The sequence below is a fragment of the Ornithodoros turicata genome, chromosome 5 (assembly GCF_037126465.1).
Source record: "Ornithodoros turicata isolate Travis chromosome 5, ASM3712646v1, whole genome shotgun sequence".
In the NCBI taxonomy this organism is placed as follows: Eukaryota; Metazoa; Arthropoda; class Arachnida; order Ixodida; family Argasidae; genus Ornithodoros; species Ornithodoros turicata.
Window position 1 is genome coordinate 8607569 of NC_088205.1, and position 22547 is coordinate 8630115.

Genomic DNA, 22547 nt, shown 5'->3' on the forward strand with positions numbered 1-22547 from the left:
TACACTCTCATCCTGTGTCAGGCTTTTTGCCGACGACTGCGTTGTCTACCGTTTCGTAACATCCTCTTCTGACCAATTATGCCTTCAGCAAGACCTAAACTCAATTTTCTCATGGTGCTCCACATGACTTCTTTCTCTCAATTCTTCTAAATGTTCCTATGTTCAGTTTTCTCGCCCCAGGTCACCGCTTCCTTACCAGTGCCACGTTGGCCATTCTCCTATACCACAGTCGTCTTCGTATAAATACTTAGGAGTCCGTCTGTCCTCAAATCTCTCCTGGTCGGATCACATCCGTAGTGTTGTGCGTGATGCCAATCAGAAACTCGGCTACATTCGCCGTAACCTTCGTTGCGCACCCTCGAATGTCAGGCGCTTGGCCTACTTAACACTAGTTAGGCCCATGCTTGAATACGCGTCAAGCGTCTGGGATCCGCACCATGCTAACCTCATAAGCCTTCTTGAGTCAGTTCAAAACCGCGCCACTCGTTTCATCCTTTCAGACTATTCCTATCCTTCTAGCATCTCATTACTTAAGTCTTCTCTGGACCTTCCGCCTCTCGTAACTCGCAGAAGTTTCTTCCGTCTTTTCCTTTTTCACAAATTTTATTCCAGCCCATCTATACGGCCATATTTCATCACAGCCGCACCTTACGTCTCAGGCCGATTAGACCACCGGTGTAAGGTAGAACCAATCACTTGTCACACTTCCCACTTTTTGTATTCTTTTTTTCCACTTACGACTGCCGATTGGAATGACCTCCCTCAGTCCTTAGTCACCTCGCCTAACCATCGAACTTTCCGCAGAAACTTTGCATCATATCTACACATTTAGTGGGGAAGCATTATCTCATGCCTTGTACGTGTGTGAATTTTGTTATTACCTGAACTATTTGGTGCAGTGTTTGTGCTGTTTCATGTACTAATGTTGCATATATTGTACGTATCCCCCTCATGTATCGCCCCAATGGGCTCTTTGAGGTATTTACATAAATAAATAAAATTTCTGACGTTACAAGATTTTTAGACTTCTTATATTGTACCAGATTTTCCGGACTTCTGTCCTTGAGAAATATAGCATATAATTTACCCCTCTGTGTGATATAGTTTAGTAACTTACGAGCCATCCATTTCTTTCGGTTTTTTTTTTTTTTTTTTTTTCTGTGTTTCGGCAACGACAGGAAAGCCCATATGATGAACTTCATAAAATATGTTGAAAGAGTGTCGTAAGCCTCTTGCGGCTCATTATTATCTAAGATAAAATTCCAGTTTGTTTGTTTTATTGTGCCAAAAAAGCGACTGAGGGTTTCCTCGTTTATCAATTGGAACGTGTACTGTTGTTTTTTTCCAAGGGGCAGCAATTTGATGAGACATAAAAACGGGAAGACGATCACTGAGCAGATTATTAATAGCCCCAGTATTAGTACTAGTAATTAGTAATATTACTTTTGTGACGAAAAGATCCCCCGATTGTGATGAATAAATCTAATGTGGAGGAAGTTCTATATGTTATGCAGGTATTTAAGGGTATTACGGTAAGGATATGGTTACGTAAGGATTGCATCGTACGGGCTATCGCCTTTGCGTGCTTAAGGGATAGCTTGGTGGTTTTTCGTACTGCGTGGAGCTCTCTTTATATTTTGCACGTGTGCAGAACCACCAACGCTATCCTTTATGCAAAGGCGAGAGCGTACAATGCACGAGTGTCACATCGTATCGTATCGTAGTCTGGGTGCTTGTACGTCTTTGCATCACGCAGTACGTCGCACATAAACAACGTCCATTGCTTCCCGCCTGTCACCTCCGCGAAAGAAAGAATAGAATAAGAAGAAGAAAAGACGAAGATTAGAAATGGATTCTCACAATACAGATTATTAGAAAGGTTATAAATTGAGTAGAACAGTTTTGAAGGTTAGAGAATATTAGAAATGGATTAGAACAGTTTTGAAGGTTAGAGAAGATTAGAAATGGATTAGAACAGCTTTGAAGATTAGAGAAGATTAGAAATGGATTAGAACACTTTTGAGGATTAGAAAAGACTAGAAATGTTTTGACATTGTATTTCATCTTTAAAGATCCGTTCGATGAAACTCCGCTTTCTACGTCCTTAATACAGCGACGGAGGAATATTTCATTTTCATCAAACACTACACACACCACGGGTAGCGAGAGGAAACCGGAGACCGCTCGGAAAAAGCCCGCCACCACCACCACACACACACACACACATGCAAAAGAAGAAGCACACAACAGACCACATTACGCCGGCACGCACTAAGTTACGTTTAACATATTGCAGACACTTCGTCGGTAACAGGGTAATAAAACATACTGGAAGCGGAGTTAGCAGATTCCGCTCGAAATCCCCCGCGGGAAATGGTAAGGGCGCTCGTATGTTCTACTTCAGCCCATTTTGTCAGCAATGCTTAAGCTAACCGACTTTCTGCAATTGCGGAAGGTTGGCAGGATTCCTCCTGCCAGAACCGAAATGACTCCGACGGAGCCAGTATTCAACTTCCTCAGCGACGAAGGAGAAGAAGGGTTAAAATAATCCCCCCCTTTTCTAAAATTGATGGTTTTCAGGTTTCGAGCCGTGCGCGCGGTAGAAATCTTCCTTGATCTCCAAACGGAATCTTTCTATCCCCCTTTTGTGGTGTTTGTAAGGAATAGGGATTCAAGTTCCATATATTTTTATAACACGACTTTCCTCTTTTTTTTTCTGTTTTAGAGCATTTTTAGTATTTGTTACACTGTACATTCACGCGGTTTCTCTGTTTAAGAAAGGAGCAATCTTCTCCGGGTTGATACCAGGTTTAATCTGCATTCCCTGCCCAGTTTATTTTGATTTTTCCACCTTCGCTTTATCCTCATTCGTGGTGCTGCCATGCCTTTTTGGGGAACTAATGTCGTAGGTGCCGGCTTCGCGAAACCAATATCTGTCACGATGAGGCAAATGCTCCTTTTAGACAGAGAGGTACGGGTATTGAAACAGATGGAAGCCGTTTAAGCGAGTAAGAAGCAGGTTCTGTGGCTGCGCATTACGTTATTTCCTTGCTATGTTATAACTTGAGTACTGTCTATCGTACGTTGTACTTATATCGTCAATCCATGTATTTTTTGTCGTTGCTGCTGTTGCTATTGGTACCGTTTATCACGTATCGTGATATCATGAGATAGATGCTGATAACTGTTTGTATTGCAAACTGTCCTCAAGCAGCACAATGTACTGAAAGTAAAGGGCAATAGGTGTGGACGGTATGTGTCTTATCAATGTTATTTAGTTTCACAAGCCTGTTCAAGGCCTTCCACCTACCCGTCCACCCCTATTGCACTCGACTTTCAGTACATTGTGCTGCTTGGGTAGGGTGGGACAAGCGCAATACTTGTCCACATCACGCTCCAAAAATAGTACTGCTCTCGCCCTCAAAACGATGTTTACTATCATAACTGTTTACGATGTTTATGTGCTTTCGTCATTCACGCATAGCATGCTACGTGTGTGCAGCGCAGACACGATAACGCAGACACAGTGCAGACACGTTAGCGATATACGGTACCATGTCATGTGAACGAAAATGTTCCCTCTGTGCTAGTTCTAACACTACCTCCGGTGTCTTTTATTGTGCTGTTCTACTTCATACATTCACTGCTGCAGGTGAAATAATGTGCGACAACACTAATAATAACAATGTCACTGACAACAACGCTGCACAAATCTCACATTTCTATTGCAGCCCAGAAAAAAAAGTGTTCTTCGAAATTCTCTTAACTCACAACCTTCTTCTTTTTTCTTTTTTTTTTTTTCTATACCTACACGCAGGGTCTACGATATGCGGAGCCACCTGTGGGAGAACATCGCTGGCGCAGACCCCGACCCCTGGCGTCAACGCAGAATACACCGGCACTTTCTTGCGTCACAAAGGCCGACCAGTTTGGTTCGCAGTGTCTGCAGATCAACCCGAACACAAAGAAATTCGAAGGGTCCGAAGACTGCCTCTTCGTGAATGTTTGGACACCGCGCATTGATGCAACAGTGAGTGTTTTGCCTTCGTAGCATTTCTTCCTGTGAGCATCTTCGTTACGTTCACAAAAGGACAAATGATGCAACAAAAAGAAAAAGAAAAAAAAAGGAGCACACAAGTGTAGCGAAAAGCACCTTCGTGAGAAGTGGTGCTAATTTAGAAAATTACCGAGGAGTTTGTTTTTGTATATTTTATTCATATTTCTTTGAGGCTACACTTCACGGAAGTCATGGCTCGTGCAAAAAATACAAACGAAGTAGCGCCATTTTATGAGAGGACTCCACACTGTGTAAAATAAGTGGTGGTGGCGAAAACTAGCTTTCCGATAAAACTTCACCACATAACACCGCTCGGAGCCCATCGTCGTTCGGAATCTTCACCTTACTTCTACTTACACACTACTTACTTCTACTTACTTCACCTCACTACGTTCACCTTACTGATTTGTTGAGAGCGGGATGGATATGCCTATTTTGGACGCTTTCCATTGGTGTCTAAGATGAGCGGATTCCTCCAAATTTCAACGAGTCAGCAAAGACAATGTTATCGTTGGAAATCAGGCATGCACAAGACATACGACACTAGATACTAAAATGTGAACGTACTCAACATACAGTACAAGTACCTGGAAAGGATGGTAATTAGCGTAGAGCAGTAAGTACTTCAAAATGCGTTTAAGGTGGATTTAACATACTTGAGTATTGATCGCTGACGAAACGCAGTGCACTGCATGAAAGCTTGAACGCTCATACGCAGAAGCTTCAGCGTTTGATTTTTTGATCACGAAAGTGATTAATGCTTACCGTATTCATTTATTTCTTTATATATAGATATTTTTGGCTTTTAAGAATTCTATATCAGAGTGTTCGTCAGTCAGCCTGCCTCTCCCTGTTTGAAAAGTTATGTAATATGTCAATAAGTCGTCCTTCTCCACGACACATTGAAACGCACACGAGAAAGATACCATGGCAGCAAGGGTACCATGCTGTGAAACTGAACGCGACATAAAGACAGACAAGCGGAAGGTAATTGAACAGTATCGAGTATTGAACAGTAAATACTGGGAAAAGTATTTTTAGAATACAGTGTTTTGAGTACGGTACACATGATTCGCACAGCTCTGTTGGAAATGATGGTTGGCAGGGAGTGTGTTGTGTGGTGAAGTTATGTCTCATCACCACCACCACCACCATCATCATCATCCCTACCATCACCATGTCTTAGCAGCGCACGATTCAACACTTTGGCATGCATTTCCTACTCTTGCGGCCACAATCAAGTTGTAAGGAAAATGTGCGCACTGTACCTACGAAGTTGACCCAGAACGCACGATCCGCCACGATCCGCACGATCCGCCCCAGAGTAACATGCCGCCACATGGGCATGCGGATCGCTCTGCAATAAAAAGTCATGAAGCAACACATTTAAAATTCAAGTTGCTGGCCTCAAAAGACAACCCCCATCAAACCCTTCTTACGTCACAACTCTCTAAGACCCCTCTCCCACCTCCCTAGATAGTTTCTCAACGAAACTTCAACGCCACCACTTAAATCTTAACCATACAAACATACACAAACACACATACACGCAAAACAGGTACTTGTAATTAGGCAGCTCGTTGAGACTCAGACGACGCCATTAAATTCCGTGACAAGCCGCGATACCTTCACTTCGCTCTATACAACTTTTGCTTCTCCTCGCTTAATGCTATTCCTAGCCCTTCAACTCAAAAGACACATCGTATACCGCCTGCCCTTACGAAGTCGTTCCTTAGAAAGCATCTTGACGTATACGAAGCCATAAGGCAAGTCCTATCCGTATGTGTTGTTGTTCGGCTGCTGTTATTTCATTCGGAGAGGCAGCAGAGGGAAAGCTTGCGCAGAGAAATATTGCGACCCGTTTCTAAGTGCTTCAGTCGTCGTTATCTGAAGTGGGTTTACAACAGCCATTTTACAATGGGGGTCTTAAGAAGATGGTTCTTTCAGACTGAGAAAGATGGTGCACCGTGCACGTGACGTGACTTAGGGCTTGCGCTTTTTGTTGCGCAAGTAAAAAAAAAAAACGGACTGCGTGTTTTTATTTTATATTCGAGGTCGCGGAAAAGAGGACGCTGTCCTCAAGGATTAAGTATAGGTAAGAGGTACGTTGAGATGTCTGTTATGCTGCGACGACGGCTGCTAAAGGCTTTGCTGGTTACAGTGAAGTATTCTGTCGTCGTGGGTATAAAGTCGGCAATTGGAGAGGAACTCTCGCTCAGAGTCAATCTTGTTTCGCCTGCTCTTGTTTATGTCATGTATCACCGGTCTCGATTCTCGACAGACGAGGTGTAGTAGTTCTCGTGCACGCTTCTATGGCGAGTTGCCTTGCGACGTCCGTAAATTCCGCTTCGACATTAACCCAAGCAGCACAATGTACTGAAAGTCGAGTGCAATAGGGGTGGACGGGTAGGTGGAAGACCTTGAACAGACTCTTGAAACTAAGGAACATTGATAAGACACATACCGTCCACCCCTATTGCACTCGACTTTCAGTACATTGTGCTGCTTGGGAATTTTAATATTCGAATCCAGTCTAGCTGTAAAACGACGATAAAACCAGAGACACGGAACAGAAAGCAGACAACACGACACGTTCTCAAAAGAACGTGTTTGAGAACGTGTCGTGTTGTCTGCTTTCTGTTCCGTGTCTCTGGTTTTATCGTCGTTTTACAATGTACCAGCTCGCCTGCACCCTTGCTCTTCTACCAGTCAGCTGGCCGGTTAAGGACCATCTCATAATAATGTTCTTGTCTATACCGTTTGCTTTTAAAAAAAAAAACAGAACCTAAGGGCAACTGACACGCGTAGGCTCCAATGGGTCCGCTTTGGCTCTGTGAAAAACACGGACAGAGAAAAACGTTAGTGTGAAAGCGGCCCCACAGGACATTGGCGTCATGATCAGAGGAAAAAAAATGACAGTTGTCTGACGTATAGCTGTGCGCGATAGCTTGCAATTTGTGTTATAGAAGGGAAAAGACTATAGTCTTAAAAATGAACTTCACCGCATAGCACGCTCCCAGCCAACCATCATCCCGAATGACAACGTTCTCGCCCCTGATTGGTTGAAAACGGGAGGAGGAGCCTATTTTGTGCCGTGCATAATGGGCACAAAATAGGCTCCTCCTCCCGTTTTCAACAAATCAGGGGCGAGAACTTGTCATTCGGGATGATGGTTGGCTAGGAGCGTGCTATGTGGTGAAGTTCATTTTTAAGAGTGTAGATGGCGTAGACGCAGGCAAGCTGGTGGACCATATCCACGGTGAGTTGAGCCTGAGCTTGGGCTACGAAGATACGCGACACACGGAAGGGAGTTCTCGTCTGTGTGTCGTGTTTCTTCTTTGCCAAACCTAAGGCTCTGCTCATCATGGACAGAGGGGGAAATATATTTTGTTAAGACATTGATCCGCATTTTATGAGGGCAATTTACGCACACATGCGCGCGCATACGAACAAAAGTCTCCAAATAGGTTGCCAGCTTGGATACTGTTATCTATCTGTAAGTAACACTGATGAAGGGCACGGAACTACAACGAGGGTAACAAATCGTAAAATCATCAGAATCGAACAGCTCGCTATATCAGTTTCAATCAAGGGACATTAATAGACGATATGAGGTCCTACGTCATCGATTATGTTTCGCCGCCGCGCATATAGACCTTCGGGTTGTTTATGGGCACCTAATCAAAAATAAATTATTATTATTATTATTATTATTGTTGTTGTTGTTGTTGTTATTATTAGTATTATTCCTGGGTCCTGCCCACAAACCGTTATGGTTTAGGTGGACCTTATGATATGTAATAACGATTTCGTTGATGATAATAAAACTTCAAATTCCAATTATTATTATTATTATTATTATTACTATTACTATTACTATTGGCTGTTCTTGGGCACATTAATAAAGATATTATTATTATTATTATATGCTCGTGGGCGCCTATCAGTCTTTTCGACCTATCAGCCGACGCGTTTTTTACCCCTCTTCTTGCCCACCGCAGCAAAATATAACCTCGAACCGGTTTTCCCGTGACGTCACATGTTCTTTCTTTTTAAATATGAGCGGCGTACAGACATGGGCAGATGGAGAGAGGAGAGCAGGAAGGAGTTGGAGAGAGGGGGTTAGTATTGTATCCTGGGCCGACTTCCGGAGGAACTGTGCCGACATTCGTCCGGAAAGTCTTCGGAAAAACCCAGGGAAAACCTCAGACAGCACAACCGGTGGTAGGAGCGTCACATATTTGTAAACAGAGGGCCGTCGATACTAAGACGATTGCGCTCATTAGGGTAGCCTGCGGGTACGTACTCGGGTAATGTATCCGGAATGTAGACGCGGTTTTTATCAAAACTGCACTTCGACACGACCGTTTACGCCGAAGAAACACTTAACTTCAATACTCACAAACGTCCACTGTGAAATGAATGACTTATTTCGACATTATTGTACCAAACGAGAGTGCAGCTATGCGCGAAAAGGTCTGTTTATCTCACTCATGATGATGATAATGATAATAATAATGATGAGGATAGTAAAAAATCCCCAGACTGCCAATATTCTTCTGCAAGCCATACTTAGCAGGATCTTGTTGATTCCCGGCGTTCTGTTGCCGCAATGACAACAACAACAGCAAAATTCTTTTGTGCATTCGCATGCTGCAGGTTTCATTCAAAGAATAATGACGCTTCGCCTTTGCAAAAGATGGGCGAAGTCGTAAAGAGAGAGCGACTAATCAAAATTTTATTTGACTGACACAAAACATTGTTTGCATACGGAGCAAAATATTAGCATACAAGCACAGTCAGGAATTTTGAAACTTGTTCAAAGGGCTTTGCACGAGGTAAGAAAGGAAAGGAAAAAGCCATTTGCCGCTTTGAACGGGGATGATGCATTTTCCGAACCTGATGAGCATCTCTTTTTATGTGTTGCGCACACGTAAAGCAGAAGCATACGGAAGCTACGTGAATATTCCGAAGTACGTTCTGGCGTCGGCATTTTTCTTTCGTTTATCGCTAAGCCGGATACGTTTCTCGTATACTCCGAGCTTCCCAATCATGTTTTATAACGCTCTAATGACGTTTGTGTTTATCTGTCTGATTATTTATCCTTATATCTCTATAGCTAGTACTCTGTTTTGTGCTCTTCTACAACACGAACACTCATCGTTGGTAAAACTTTTCTGAGCCTTGGGAAGTATGCACTAGAGCTCTGCACGGGCCCGACCCGGCCCGCGCGCCGGGCTTGTTATTGGCTGTGTGCTCCGGGCCGGGCCGGGTACGGGCCGACAAAAGACGCCAGCACCGTGGGCCGACAAACATGTTTCCGAGAGTCAGGCTCGACCGTGTCACGCAGCTAATTCCACGCAATGGAGGACTATTAGTTCATATCATCACGTGCTCGCGTCATTCCTGTGCCTAGTATTTGCACAAAACAAAAAACAAACAAACAAAAACAAGCAAGGGACACAGCACAATGCGTATGATTCGACCCTCTATAACATTCTCAAAGCCACTTTACATTACTCCTGACTCCACGTATTTCACAAACACGTTCGCAAAGCTTGGTGAGAGGGGGTAAGGATTGGGAGGAGTTTGTCGACAGTATCCTCTGCATAAAAAAAACAGAAAAAAAAAACAAAAAAAACTTGGTAGTGTAACGATAACGCGCTTGCCCGCGTGCGTCCTGGATTTAATTTGGTCTCGTGCTGTTGTTGTGTTAAACCGACCGGTTCTTGTACGTTTGTGGCCGTGTCTTCTCTTCTTATAAATTTCCTTATAAATTTGTGTGATAAGCGCTAGAAACGCGTACGTCACGGCTGGAAATACTAGGCTGGCATTTACGCGCTGAGCCACCGGGCCGAGACGGGCCGCATATAAACATGAAGGTCCGGGCCCGGGGGCCGTGCGATTTTTTGTCGTGCCCGGGCTGGGTCTGGGGCCCGTGCAGGGCTCTAGTACGCACGCGCAGGTACAGGAGGCGAAACTCAAGAGACTTCCTTGCATTCTGTCCTGTATGTTTCACACAAACCCGAAGTAACGGCCTTCATCTCTGTCCCTTTTCCCTCTCCCCCCGAGCAACGTAACGCCAGCCTAGGCAGGCAGACCGCTCGTCTAGGCAGGTCATTGGTTTTCCTTTTGTTTACATTTCCATTTAGCCGTTCCCGCTCGCTCTGTCAACTGGTCCAGCATACAGCCTTCGTTCACAATGACGCAAAATTACATTATTATATTCTGACGATGAAGTGAGGAGATATTGCATTGTCTTGGAAGAATTAAAATTTCACACATTCTGGATGCGCACAAGTTTCTGCTTCATGTTCCCTCAGATGCTGGCTTTTATCCACAATGGCCGATGTCGCGATAAAGGTAGCCTAGAAGTCATCGTTATTGACGGCGTTGATGTAGATGCAGCAAACGTGTACAAGAAAACCCAATATCCAAGTACGCCTCTAAGGTCCCCTTTTTTGTGTGGGTGTCTTTCTTTGTTTTTTTAAGGAATAGCAAGTCCTCCTGCGCCTGACTAACCTTTCCTTCCCTTTCCTTTTTCAATAAACATACCCACCCACCCCCCCCCCCCCCAAGAGCGCATCAAGGCCGACCAGCATGGTGCGTGTTTCAGCGAAGATCGCGCTGCGCGAAATGCTGGCCGGCCACGCAGCGTCCCGAAATACGCGTGTCAAGCCGCATGAGGCGCAGATCCTGCAACTGCGTACACAACCGATTTGGCGTACGCGCTTCCACCACTTACCGTGTATTCGCTTAAGCGACATCCTCACGGAAGATTCTAGTGGAAGAAAAAGCAAAAACACTTCTCACAGAGCGGAAGTTCCGTCCCGTGTTATGTTTACCATTCACACGGTGCAGAATATCGGAAGTGGCGTACAGCTAGCACACTTAGCAGACGACACCGTCAGTCTTTTCCTGTCGTCTGCTACGGAATATTTTGTGGCTGTATCGCAGGATATTCCCCACGGCAGCAGTGTCAACACCACCTTGATAAGAAAGTCTGCTTACTCGGCGACGTGACGTAACAAATAAGAGTCAGCCAATCAGAACCGTGTTTTCAACGGCCGTAGCCAACCGCGAACGTGCTTTCAGCGGTCGCAGCCATGGAGACGAGCCACCGTTAGCCGCATGAGGAGCCAGTGTCGTCTGCGAGTAACGGTGGCGTGTAATGAACGTCCTCGCGTACTAAATGGAAAACAAAAATAACGCGCAATACGGTCCTATATTTTTCTTAAGACTAATTTTCTGGAAAGCGTGCTGCACTTTTAGTCTACAGGTTCAAATCTGCGAAGTTAGCTCAGTTCATTTGCGAGTTCTTGAATTCACAGAACGGCGAATCGCGGTAGCACACGAATTCTGACTTTATGTGACTACGTAGCGAAGGAGGGAGAAGAGGCATTGAGTACGCCCTTCTGTGTCTATAGGTGGCGTTGGCAGTGTACGTGAAGACACGTCGTTGAGCGCTCGCGCTCACGTGACAGCAGAAAGCTATGACGTCTTTCGTATCTTCCCGTGGAGTATTCTGGCGAATGTCCGCCCGTGTGAATATGCGGTAACCAGAACAATCCATCGCTGCCGCTACGTCTTCCCACAGCACGGCATTCAAATGTACATTTTTGGTTGTCAAAACGCTGCATATCCCACAAAATTGGCCTCTTCTCCACCTCAGAAATTATTTTCTCGTTTTCCTGCGTCTTCTACGGCTTTTTCGTGAGAGCTGCCATTGCTAAAAAGGATGAGGTCCCTTCTTCTTCTAGGACGGTAGACCGGAGGCAGAACTCTCTTTCTGCACTCGGATTGGTTGCTATGGACCCCCGTGAACTGACCGCTGCGTGAAATATCAAATCTGCTCTGACGCACTGAATCACGCGCTACGACGAGCAGCTGCGACGTACGTGAAAACGCAGTTATCACGCACGAAATACGCACCACGCGGGCCGCAGGTGGACGAAACGTCCCTCTGATCTACCTGACACACCTCGCGCAACACAACAACAACAACAACGACGACGACAACTGAAGCCTTCTTGGAAGACATCGTATTTCACTTCGGACACCCCCATCCTTCCTATAGGCTCTGACCTTATTTTCTTCTCCTGTATGTGCTTTTCGGTACGGCCACACACAGATGCAACAGTAAACCCTCATACAGACAATGTCGAGCTCGGATGTCGAGAGAAAGCCCTACATGAAAACTCACTTCACTTTCCTTGTCAGCCTTTGTCCATCACAACAACATTGCGGCTCTCTCCCTCAATTTAGGTCCAACTTGCGAACAAATACAGTTAGAGCTCTATATGATGCTACATTTCGAGTCGAAAACATTCGCGAAAGCTCTCGCGACCAGCTTGAATATGCAGGAAGAAGAAGAAAAGAGAAACCTGCACAAAGTATTTTCCATGTGACGGGAGGTTGTCTCATAAATATGCATGATAAATGTCTCTCAGCGCGGTTCTGGGAAACGAATTTCTGGTCGCTGTCAACTTTCGTTGTTTTCCGTCCCTTCCTCAACGAGTATTCCGTTTTCTTCTATTTTATATTCGTTTCTTTCTTCGTAGTTGCAGATTCTCGTCTGCTAAGTAATATGGTGTCAAAGCAGACGACGCGAGTCTTGTCGCACTTTTGCCGGCGTGAATATCTTATAGGGCTTCAGTTTTATGAAGTCGGAAAAGGAAGAACTTGTCGGTAATATGTCGTGCCTCTGTACGTAGCGTTGTGGGCCTATTCGGTCATTATTCCTTGAGACAAACATGGTCTTATACCGAAGAAACGAAAGTAAAGCTCAACTATGCGCTCTTTCCCTCGGCATTGGACTATATTTGTTATTTGTTACATTACGTACACATGTGTCTCGAGGGTGTTCTACCTGACGCATCAGAAAAGTCTATTGAAAGATATACTTGTACAGAAAACCATGGGGTCAACGTATTTATTTATTGAGAGTGTTCACCACGTACACATCGTCTTACCATATTTTAATGAAAATAAATTTTATTTCTCGAATACAACCCCGAAACTTGTCAAGCTGAGGTACCATTCGGATGGTGCTCGTTTTGCATGACGATGACAACAGTAACAGCATCCGTACACTCTTAAAAATGAACTTCACCACATAGCACGCTCCTAGCCAACCATCACCCCGAATGACAACGTTCTCGCCTTAGATTTGTTGAAAACGGGAGGAGGAGCCTATTTTGTGCCGTGCATAATGGCACAAAATAGGGTCCTCCTCCCGTTTTCAGCAAATCAGGGGCGAGAACGTTGTCATTCGGGATGATGGTTGGCTAGGAGCGTGCTATGTGGTGAAGTTCATTTCTAAGAGTGTACTTGTATGTAAAACGCTAAACCATAACTGAGTAAAAGTAAGTGAGTGACTACTGTAGTAATAGTTGGGCGACTATACATCGGCGAGATGACTGCTTTGTGCTGCAGGGAGGCTGCTGTTTTTATATACTGTCACACCACATGGATCAAGAGTTCAGTAAGCACTTGAAGTGTTATAAACTTTTTTATAACACTCCAAGTGCTTACTGAACTCTTGATTCATGTGGTTTAATAAATAGGTTTCGGCGTGCATCCGCGCTCTTTCCGTGATTGATTGATTGATTATTTAAAAGAAAACCAGGGAGAAATTGAACTCTTTCCGTATTCGTTGGCAATACCATGCATTGTGAGAATGGTTGTCTCGCGACGTATTATCCACTATCAGTCGCTATTCTGCTATTCACTGCTATTCTGCTCTGCTACACTGCTATTCTGCTATTCACTAAAGTCGCTATTCTGCAACGGCGCTAAATATATGCCGTGAGTCGCCACGGGAAGAGAGAGGATGCAAACCCTTCGTTGAATCTCTACCGGCTTGTCATTAATCATGGCCCCCATTCCTTTGCGAACGCCATTGGTTAGGCCCATTGGAGTGTCTTCGGCTACTTAATGGCGGATGATCCTGAAATTTCGTACTCGTGATGACCTCAAAGTAACCAAGTCCGGTCTCAAGGACCATGTCGTAACCACAGATGTCATGACAAGTAGTGAGTGAAACGAGCATTCTGATTTACAGTCTGCATCACGTTAAGGACATACTACATAACTTCCTGGAGTACAGCAGAACGACAGGCCGCAAGACGAAGCAACGCGAACCAAACCAAACTCAATATTTTCGTAGTCAGTCAAGAAGTCTGTGATTGGCTTAGACGGGCGCATGAGGCCTCCGAGACACAACGTAGTCCGCCTTCAAACTGTTGCTTGTACACCGATCGCGCTGTGAAAACGCTAGGCAGAGACGGGGAAATTAGAGCACATTTCGCCGTCTGCCAGGCATCCACCATCTTCTTGCGTGCCCCACTCTCAGTGTCCACTGTACATGTCCGCTGGCGGAGATATACCTCCGTGACTGTATATCTTACGCTGTCTCGGAGTGCTACTGCGAACACGAGTGCTTCATTTTCCAATCGAATCCAATCCAATCCACAATCACGACTGTGTATACATGCATGCGGATTACGCCCAAATAAATCTTAATTGATTTGGGCGTAAATGTTAATTTACTTGGGCATGCACGAAAATACAAAATTGTACTCAAAGAAGAAGTGTCAAAATGAAGAGCGAGATACGTAACAACCGGCAAAATACACGTCACACAGCCATGCGCCATAAGCACACGAATGTAGCAACATAAAGCTCTGTCATTTACCGCGTCTCTCATGCATCATCTACAAATTACCCAGCATTGGCTGGCACATACAAAGACGGAATGTCGTCTGCTAACAAAAAAAAAAAAAAAAAAAGACGTCTGCTGGCCAATCAGCATTACCGTGTGCTGCATTACAATGACGCTCCTTTTGTGAGATGAGAGACATAGATATGGAGATTGGAGGCAGCTTGCGAGTGAAAGGCTCGCATCAAGCACATGTACGTAAAAAGATAGTACGAATGGGACAAGAGAAATTGCCCAACTCGCAGCTGCAGTATTATGTATGGAAGTAAGGAACAGCTGTCTGCAGTTAGGCTATTTCGTCGAAGCACTCAGAATATGAAACACGCCCAATCAAAAAGACGGTCGTTTTTGTGCCTTCACTGTTATGCAACAGAAAGGATGATTTGAAACGCATGGCGGTGCGTCTTAATTGGTGATATGGTAATCAAGGAGACTTGAACATAACCATTCTACGCAGGTGCTGTGTATTACGTCCACCACTTGTGCAGGTTAAGAATAAACCCCTGCGTTGCTTGTTCAGAAAGCCGTAAAGCCAACATTGTACCAAAGCACAGCGAAGCGCACAGACACTAATCAGGGGTGATAAAAACTTAATAAACCTTCTTTTAATCCGCCGAAAAATATAATCATGATTTTGTTCTTATCGGAGACAACGAAAAGCATAACGATAATTAACGGTAACATTATACGATGATTGATTGATTGATTGAAAGAAAGAAAAAAATGGGGATGACATTATACGAAGTTTGTGAGAGCGCGTCATGTTTGCCCAGCGTGAATAAAGGCGCTCCGAAACTTTCACCACATTCACCTCATTTCACGTGCATTCATCCTCAACAACCCCAATCCACGAAAGAGAAAGAGAGAGAGGGAGAGACCCCCCCCATACACCCATACACACACCCCCACACTAATACAACAGCAACGGATACACACATAACAGTGTGAGGCACTGAGATGCGCACACGCTATGGAAAGAGGTTCTTTCCACACCCCTATAAATTCTACATAGACACCCCGCTTGGTAATCTTCAACCCACATATGCGTGCCGTTTGCGGCAGTCCAATTTCCCCCCCCCCTCCCCGTTTAACCCCAGTAACTTCCAAACACACACACACACACGCCAGTGTTCGGCAGAGGAACGGTGCGAATATTTATCGAATTACCAACACCATTCTATATTCAAATTAGTGCCTGTAAGCCTTTTCGCCTCGAAGTACCTCAATCTCTTTAATCATGTTCCCAGTGACTTTCGTAGTGTTTCCTCTCCACCTTTTTGAGAGCCTCAGAATAGCACACTCAAGCGCTCTGTGCCCCCAACGAAACTGGGAGTTTGTTGCTGCGCATGCGCGGAATCCAATCCGTGCGTTGCGTTCTGGAGGAGCGCGCTAGTTGAGGCTGTTGCTATAGTTATTCTTTCGAAACTAACGCGGGATCACAATTGCGCACCAAAAGGAACACGCGTGACTCTCGCGCGGTGCGAGATGTTGCGAGAAAGTCAGGACGGGAAGTAAAACAACGATAACCTTTGGAACCAAAACTTGTATTCTGCAAACCAAATGAACTTCACACACAAAATGCGGCTACGGTTCGATGGCCCTGCAAGCGCGAGGTGCTTCCCTTTGAGTTGCGCTGGGCAAACCCTATTATGAAACAACCTCGCGTTGGCCGCTAAATCACGCCCCCTACTCAAAAATTCTTTCTTAGGCAGCTTTAGAACAGGGTATCCGAGCGCTTTGGAGCTCCTATGAATATGAGGTGCCCTTACTGCGCACGCCCAGAACCCAAACAGTGTTTTGCGCAAAGCGTAGTGATACACTCCCAAAATCCATGGCGCGTTGCTTGCCGTTTTGCTTCGGTAACGGTATTGTTACGTCATGAAATAGAAAAGACAGCCTTTTATGTTAAAGAAGGGCCCTCGTAACGGAGAGCAGTGCTGCTTGCCCATTATGTAAATGAGCGATATTTAAATTACGAACACGCATAAAAATGTATACGAGGACGGCTTGAGGCGCCATTAAATTAGGGAAGTTACGCAGACTAGTACGAACACGGGGTTTTCAACGTAAGTTTTTTGAGAATGCGTGAATAAATATGGGGAGCAGAGTGCATGATATGCCGTTGTGGATGCGGTGGCTGCAGAAATGTTGATCGAAGCAGCCCAACATCTTGGCTCAATAATGAATCAATATTGGCAATTCCGGGCCAAAATTGGTCCAAGATTGGGCTAATATCGCCTATATTAGACCAATATTGGGTCAATATATCGTGTTGCGTGGGTACGGACAGAAGGACCTCCGGTGTCTGTGGAGGGACATGTTCCGGCTGCGGAATTTGTCGGCTGTTTGTAGAGAAAACAAGGAACCACACAACAACCACAAATAAGTTAATGATAATGAATGGGGAAATTTGCCACGTAAGGCGCGGCCCACTACCCCAAGGCACAATGGGGCAGGATGAGATGTGTCCTGATGATGAGGTGATGAACGATGCTAAATAGGGTCCATAGTCAGTGGAGTCAGTAAGACATCACAACGGTAGGCAAAACCACAGCACACAAAAACATACACACAGCACACAGGTACGCAGGCAGATCATAGGGTACAGAGGAGACCAGTGTCCCGGAGGAAAATCTTGAAATACTCCAGAACTTGGTGATGGTCAATCACGCAGAGAGAGGAGTGCCTATGGTAAAGTGGTGAGGAGGGGGGGGGGGGGGGGCGTGAAATGGGCGGATACGGTAGGGAGGACCCTATTATTTATATTTTCCTATATTCACTTTACCAAAGTGGCACACTCAGCACAGTCGGTACATTTGGCGTACTGTATGCTTTTGTAGTGTATTGGGACTTGTCCCATTTTCGTGACATCACGTACGGTTATCGATTGTCGGTTCACTTCACATATCAATCATGCTTTTGTACACTTTATGAGCCACGACGTATCCGTTGTAAATTTCATTCCCTTATTTTTTTATACACTTGAAATCAATCAATCATCAATCCTTCCCTTCTTCGCCGCGCTCGCGTTACTCTCGAAAGCTCCGGAGTCCCGACAAATGGCAGTTGTGGCAGAAAAAAAAAAGTTACTAGTTAGCGCTGCTCTGTCCGATAATACTTAAACACAGGCGTAATATATAGCGCCAATTAGGAAGGCCCAGCTTGTAAGAATAAACAGTAAAAGTGTGGAGCAGGTAAAAGCGATAGGTTCTCTTCGAATGCACACTGATCGATGCCAACGCGATAGAAGAGAGATTCGGAAACTTCAATTACAGCTAACTATGCAGTTCCGCCCGAAATGGTTCGTTCGGCCGTAAAAATGGCTACCTCGGATCTATAGGCTGGATCTTATGCGCACCTTCTTGAATGTAGAGGGTGGGCCATTTGGTTAGTGACTGTTGAATGCAGTGAATAAGGCGTACGATGGCGATACAGTTACGATTGTATTACGTGTAAATAGATGCATGTGTGGTTTCTACAACGCGTTTTTCTTTTTTTAGAACAATTCAACGCTCCTATCTGTTGCTTAGTGGTTGTAGAATGGCATATTTCGCGGAAATTTACTGAATCTAGATTTTGTAAAGTTATTTATGTAATTTTAGACTCTCTAACGTGTTGGACTTGAAATTCCAAATCAAAATATTTCTGAAATTCAGTTACCGCGAGGCACATCTTTAGTGGTACAGATCACTGTGCGCCTGCTGCTCAAAGTATGCTCCTATAGTAGAAATTATCCGCCGTCCTGCACCGCTGCACGTGCACCCGCGCAGCAGTGTCAGCAGTATTTGTCGCCATACAAATACTGACTCATACTACTGAATACATACTGAATATGCATAACTTGGAGCGAGGCGACACACATTGTAGTGAATATATGGTAAACCATATTACCATCATCGTCCTCCCCGTCGGCGTCGAGCGAGTGATGGCGCTGCCACACAGCTCGAGGTCAATCAACTACATACGCGGCAAGCGAAGTCACCACCGCCACCACCTTGCCTCTTAATGCGCTTTGTGGTTTATAAATTCCTCACAAACCAATTTCGGTGATGCAGAGGATGGTTATTATATTCTCCACAATCCAATTCGAGGTATAGTGAGTATACTGACACGTTTTGAGTTTGAGTTTGATTATAGAAAAAAAAAAGAAGAAGAAGAAGGTATTGAATTCGTCACCTGACGAATTCTGCTACTCCTACAAAGATATCCTGAATGAAAGAAAAATGAAAAATCAAAAGCTAAAAATGGAAATATACTGGCGAAGATGGCCCTGTCCGGCCCCGTGCTTCCTATCCTCCCGCCGGTTGCTGCCGTTGTCCGTGCCCGTTACAGACGCAATCTATCCCTTGCTCGGCCTCCTCCCCGCCTCGGCTATGAACACCTCTCTTTCGCTTGGAACCCGAGCTATTGCCGCTCTCGACGTGCAGAAGTCTGTCTGACGCGTCTTCGGTGTCTTGCCCTCCCGCTTAACTTTTACCTCCATCGCAGTGGGGTGCAACCTTCCCCAGGGTGTCCTGAATGCGGTCACGACGAAACCCTCCAACATTTTGTTCTCGACTGTAGTACCTACCGCCGCCCTTCGCATACAGTCCCTCACCCTTCCACTGCTAAGGTTCAGCGTGCCTCTCTCATTATGCGCATTACTCTCGTTCGGCGCGTCCCATACCGTAAAATGGAATCCCGTCATCGCAGATAATCTCATTTCATTTGTTGCCGGCTCCAACCGGTTCTAGCCCTTAGTGTCACTGCCACACTCATATCATAATGAATTAGCCCTGGCCAATCTCCCTTGCGGATCGCGGCCATCTTCCTGGGGAGAAGAAGAAGAAGAAGAATATACTGACATGTATTCCCGATGACACCACTCGTTCATGCGCGTAGTAAGCTGCTCTATACGGTCTTCAACATTCTGACAGGTCCAAAAGCGATCATGTAGAAGTTAACGATGAAAGATGAAAGTCACTGAAAAGGTTAGCCAGCTGGTAGGACTCGAGCCCGGATCTTCTGGATTGCCAGAAGATGCGGGTTCGAGTCCTACCAGTTGGCTAACCATTTTCAATGACTTTCATCTTTCATCGTTAATTTCTTAGGCAATTTGAGGCTTTGTAGCAGAGCAAGCGTTTGGGCTGGTTGGTTCATATTGAATGGGGGCACTGGGGGTTTTTAATTGTTTTTAATTCAATTGAGGCCTTGTATGTATTTGTCCCTTCTATGTTGTTCCAGCCTCAGAACATCAGTTCTCTCATGTAGAGGTTGCCATTAGATACTGTTTTTCTGCCCAATGTGCCGCGTTTGTACTCGAAGTACATCTTCTGCGTTATTCACATTCTATTTTTACAGAAAGTTTCTGCGTATACTACCACACCTGCAACATTGATCGGTTTCGGCATGTGCCTGAAACGAAGGTGACCGTTCTAGGAAGCTGCAGTGAGAACTCTAGCATTCGAATCCGCAGTACATTAAATAATGGTCACGTACCGACTCGACGGTGACGCGTTAAACGTGTATGCATTTTAAAGGGATAGCGTAGAGTGCCATATTACATAACCACATAGAACAAAACGATTGTTTCCCGTTTTGTTTCGCGCCATTCTTTATGCTAACGTTATGTTTAGAAGACGCCGTCTGCTGTATACGCCCCGTGAGGCTACTTTGCATACAAATCGTACGACGCAGACGCGAAACCGACGCTTGCAATGTGACGCCTCGTCAATGTTTCATAAGGCTTCGAACACCCGCTTTGCCTGCTGAACAGCAGAAGACACGTTTCATCGCAGGAACTCCGTCTTTACGCGATATTGCGTATCTTCTTAGCCAAGCGCTCGTACATATACAGGGTGTTTGCTCTAACGTGTTCAGAAATTTTATGTAAAGCGAGCGATAAAAGAGAAACGAGCGCTACTTTACAGCTACTTTGACTAAGAAACAGGTGCTACTAGTGAAGCAGTACCTGTTTCTTACTCAAGTAGCAGAAAATTACCACTTGCTTTTCTTTATCGCTCGCTGTAAATATAATTTCTGGACACGTTACATTTGGGTGTTTCACCCACAGTCATAAAAAATTCTAACTGGCGTCGTACTCGCCGGAGGTTTGTGGGACTTTCGGCAATTACCTTCTGGGAACTTTTGCAGCCATTTAGGAAGGCTTTCGACAATTTTTAATTGAGGGAAATTTATTTTTTTCAATTGAACTTTGAAGATTGCCAAGCAAACTACACTTTTTTTTTACAGAAGTATGAAGTCCTCCATAAATAACCACGGTCACAACAAAAACTATGCACAGTATCGCAACAGAAAGAGTCTAAAAAATTAGTAAAAATCCGGCTTTAGCCACGCCTGCTTGATTGTCGCAAAGAAGAGCGCGCGGAAGTTGCCGGGAGAGGAGGAAGTGTCCCTGCCTCTTGTTTTACCTTTCTTTCCCCCGCTTTGACCTTAATGCTGGTGACAACCGACTTATCACAAAGAAACAAAAGAAAACCGTCTTATCACAGAAAAGTAAAACAGATGAAGAAAAACAAACAACAACAACAACTTTATTGTGAGATGATAAATGGGGAGTTTCTTCCTCGTCTAGACGCACATTTCGCGCGCATTTCTTTGCGAAAATTAAGCAGGCGGGGCAAAAGCGTAATTTTTACTAATTTTGTTTTCGGCTATTTCTAATGTGTACTATGCGTAGTCGTTGTTGGTCCTGCGGTTATCCGTGGATGGCTTAATATTTATTTTCAAAAAAGTGAGGTTCGCTTGGCAATTTTCAAAATTCAATTGAAAAAATAAAATTTCCGCAACTACAAATTGTCCAAGACATTCTTCAACGGTGACAAAAGTTTCCATAGGGTAATTGCCGAAATTCCCACAATCCTTCGGAATTGTTAAGTTAGAACTTTTTATCACTTTAGGTGAAGCACACTATAGCAGAATAAGACTAGCGAGGAGTAAGTATGCGTTGCATGTACACTATATCTGCTCTTGGCCTTGAGTACCGTCCGACATGCGGTCCTTAAAGGAGCAGTAAGATGCACTTCCATTATTTTTATTTTTTGTTTTATTGTGGCGTGTTGCGCAGAATGTAACACGAGCTCTTCGGAAGGAACATCAATCGCTGTTGGCTTGTAACGCGCGAAGGAAGCCATTGATCAAGACATGCTTGCATAAAAGTTGAGGAAGACTCAGCCTCGTATTCAATAGACTAAAGCCTGGCCCGCACTATTGCGTTCTTTCAATACGTTCGTGTGCCAGCGTCTCTGTCTGTATTGGGACGTATTGGGTTTCCTATTCACGTTCGCGCTTTTGCGACGATATTGTAATAATGGTAATGGTACCGTGACGTTACACGTAAGGTTTGTCTGCGCAGTGTGGCGACATGTTCCACGTGCCGCAGGGGTAGAACTGCGGACATTGTACGCGAAACGGCTTACAGCCGACTATGTGAAGTGAGGTAGAAGAAGATAAGAGCGCGCGCGGCGGCACGGTATAGTGTGGTTACGGTACGGTATGGTACGGTTATGGTATAGTACGGTATCACCACAGGCACGGTTACCGGAGCATAATATAGTTGTATATAATTGTTAGTACTCTAACATACATCATCGACCAATGTTTTTCACATGGGCTGTTTTCCAAAGAAGCTTCAAATAGCTAAGGTGTCAATATTGCGCAAAGGAGGAGACATAAAGGAGGTCTCAAACTACCGACCAGTGTCTGTGCTCCCCGTGTTTTCAAAGGGGTTCGAAAAAGTGATACACGCCAGGTTGTCCTCGTTTCTAATGC

The 22547-nt window shown here is 44.8% G+C and overlaps 1 protein-coding gene and 1 long non-coding RNA gene across 2 annotated transcripts in view; one reads left to right on the forward strand and one right to left on the reverse strand.

The window, feature by feature from the left end:
* LOC135393956 (uncharacterized) overlaps window positions 1–22547 on the reverse strand; it is a 167037-nt gene that overhangs the window by 104436 nt on the left and 40054 nt on the right. Inside the window, exon 2 of the long non-coding RNA XR_010422729.1 lies at window positions 5326–5414. This is a non-coding gene — a long non-coding RNA (uncharacterized LOC135393956). The remainder of the gene's footprint in view (window positions 1–5325; window positions 5415–22547) is intronic.
* The window catches only part of LOC135393954 (para-nitrobenzyl esterase-like), a 157280-nt gene that overhangs the window by 95555 nt on the left and 39178 nt on the right, over window positions 1–22547 (forward strand). Inside the window, exon 3 of the mRNA XM_064624333.1 lies at window positions 3818–4030. Within this exon, the coding sequence (XP_064480403.1) occupies window positions 3818–4030 (213 nt within the window). The remainder of the gene's footprint in view (window positions 1–3817; window positions 4031–22547) is intronic.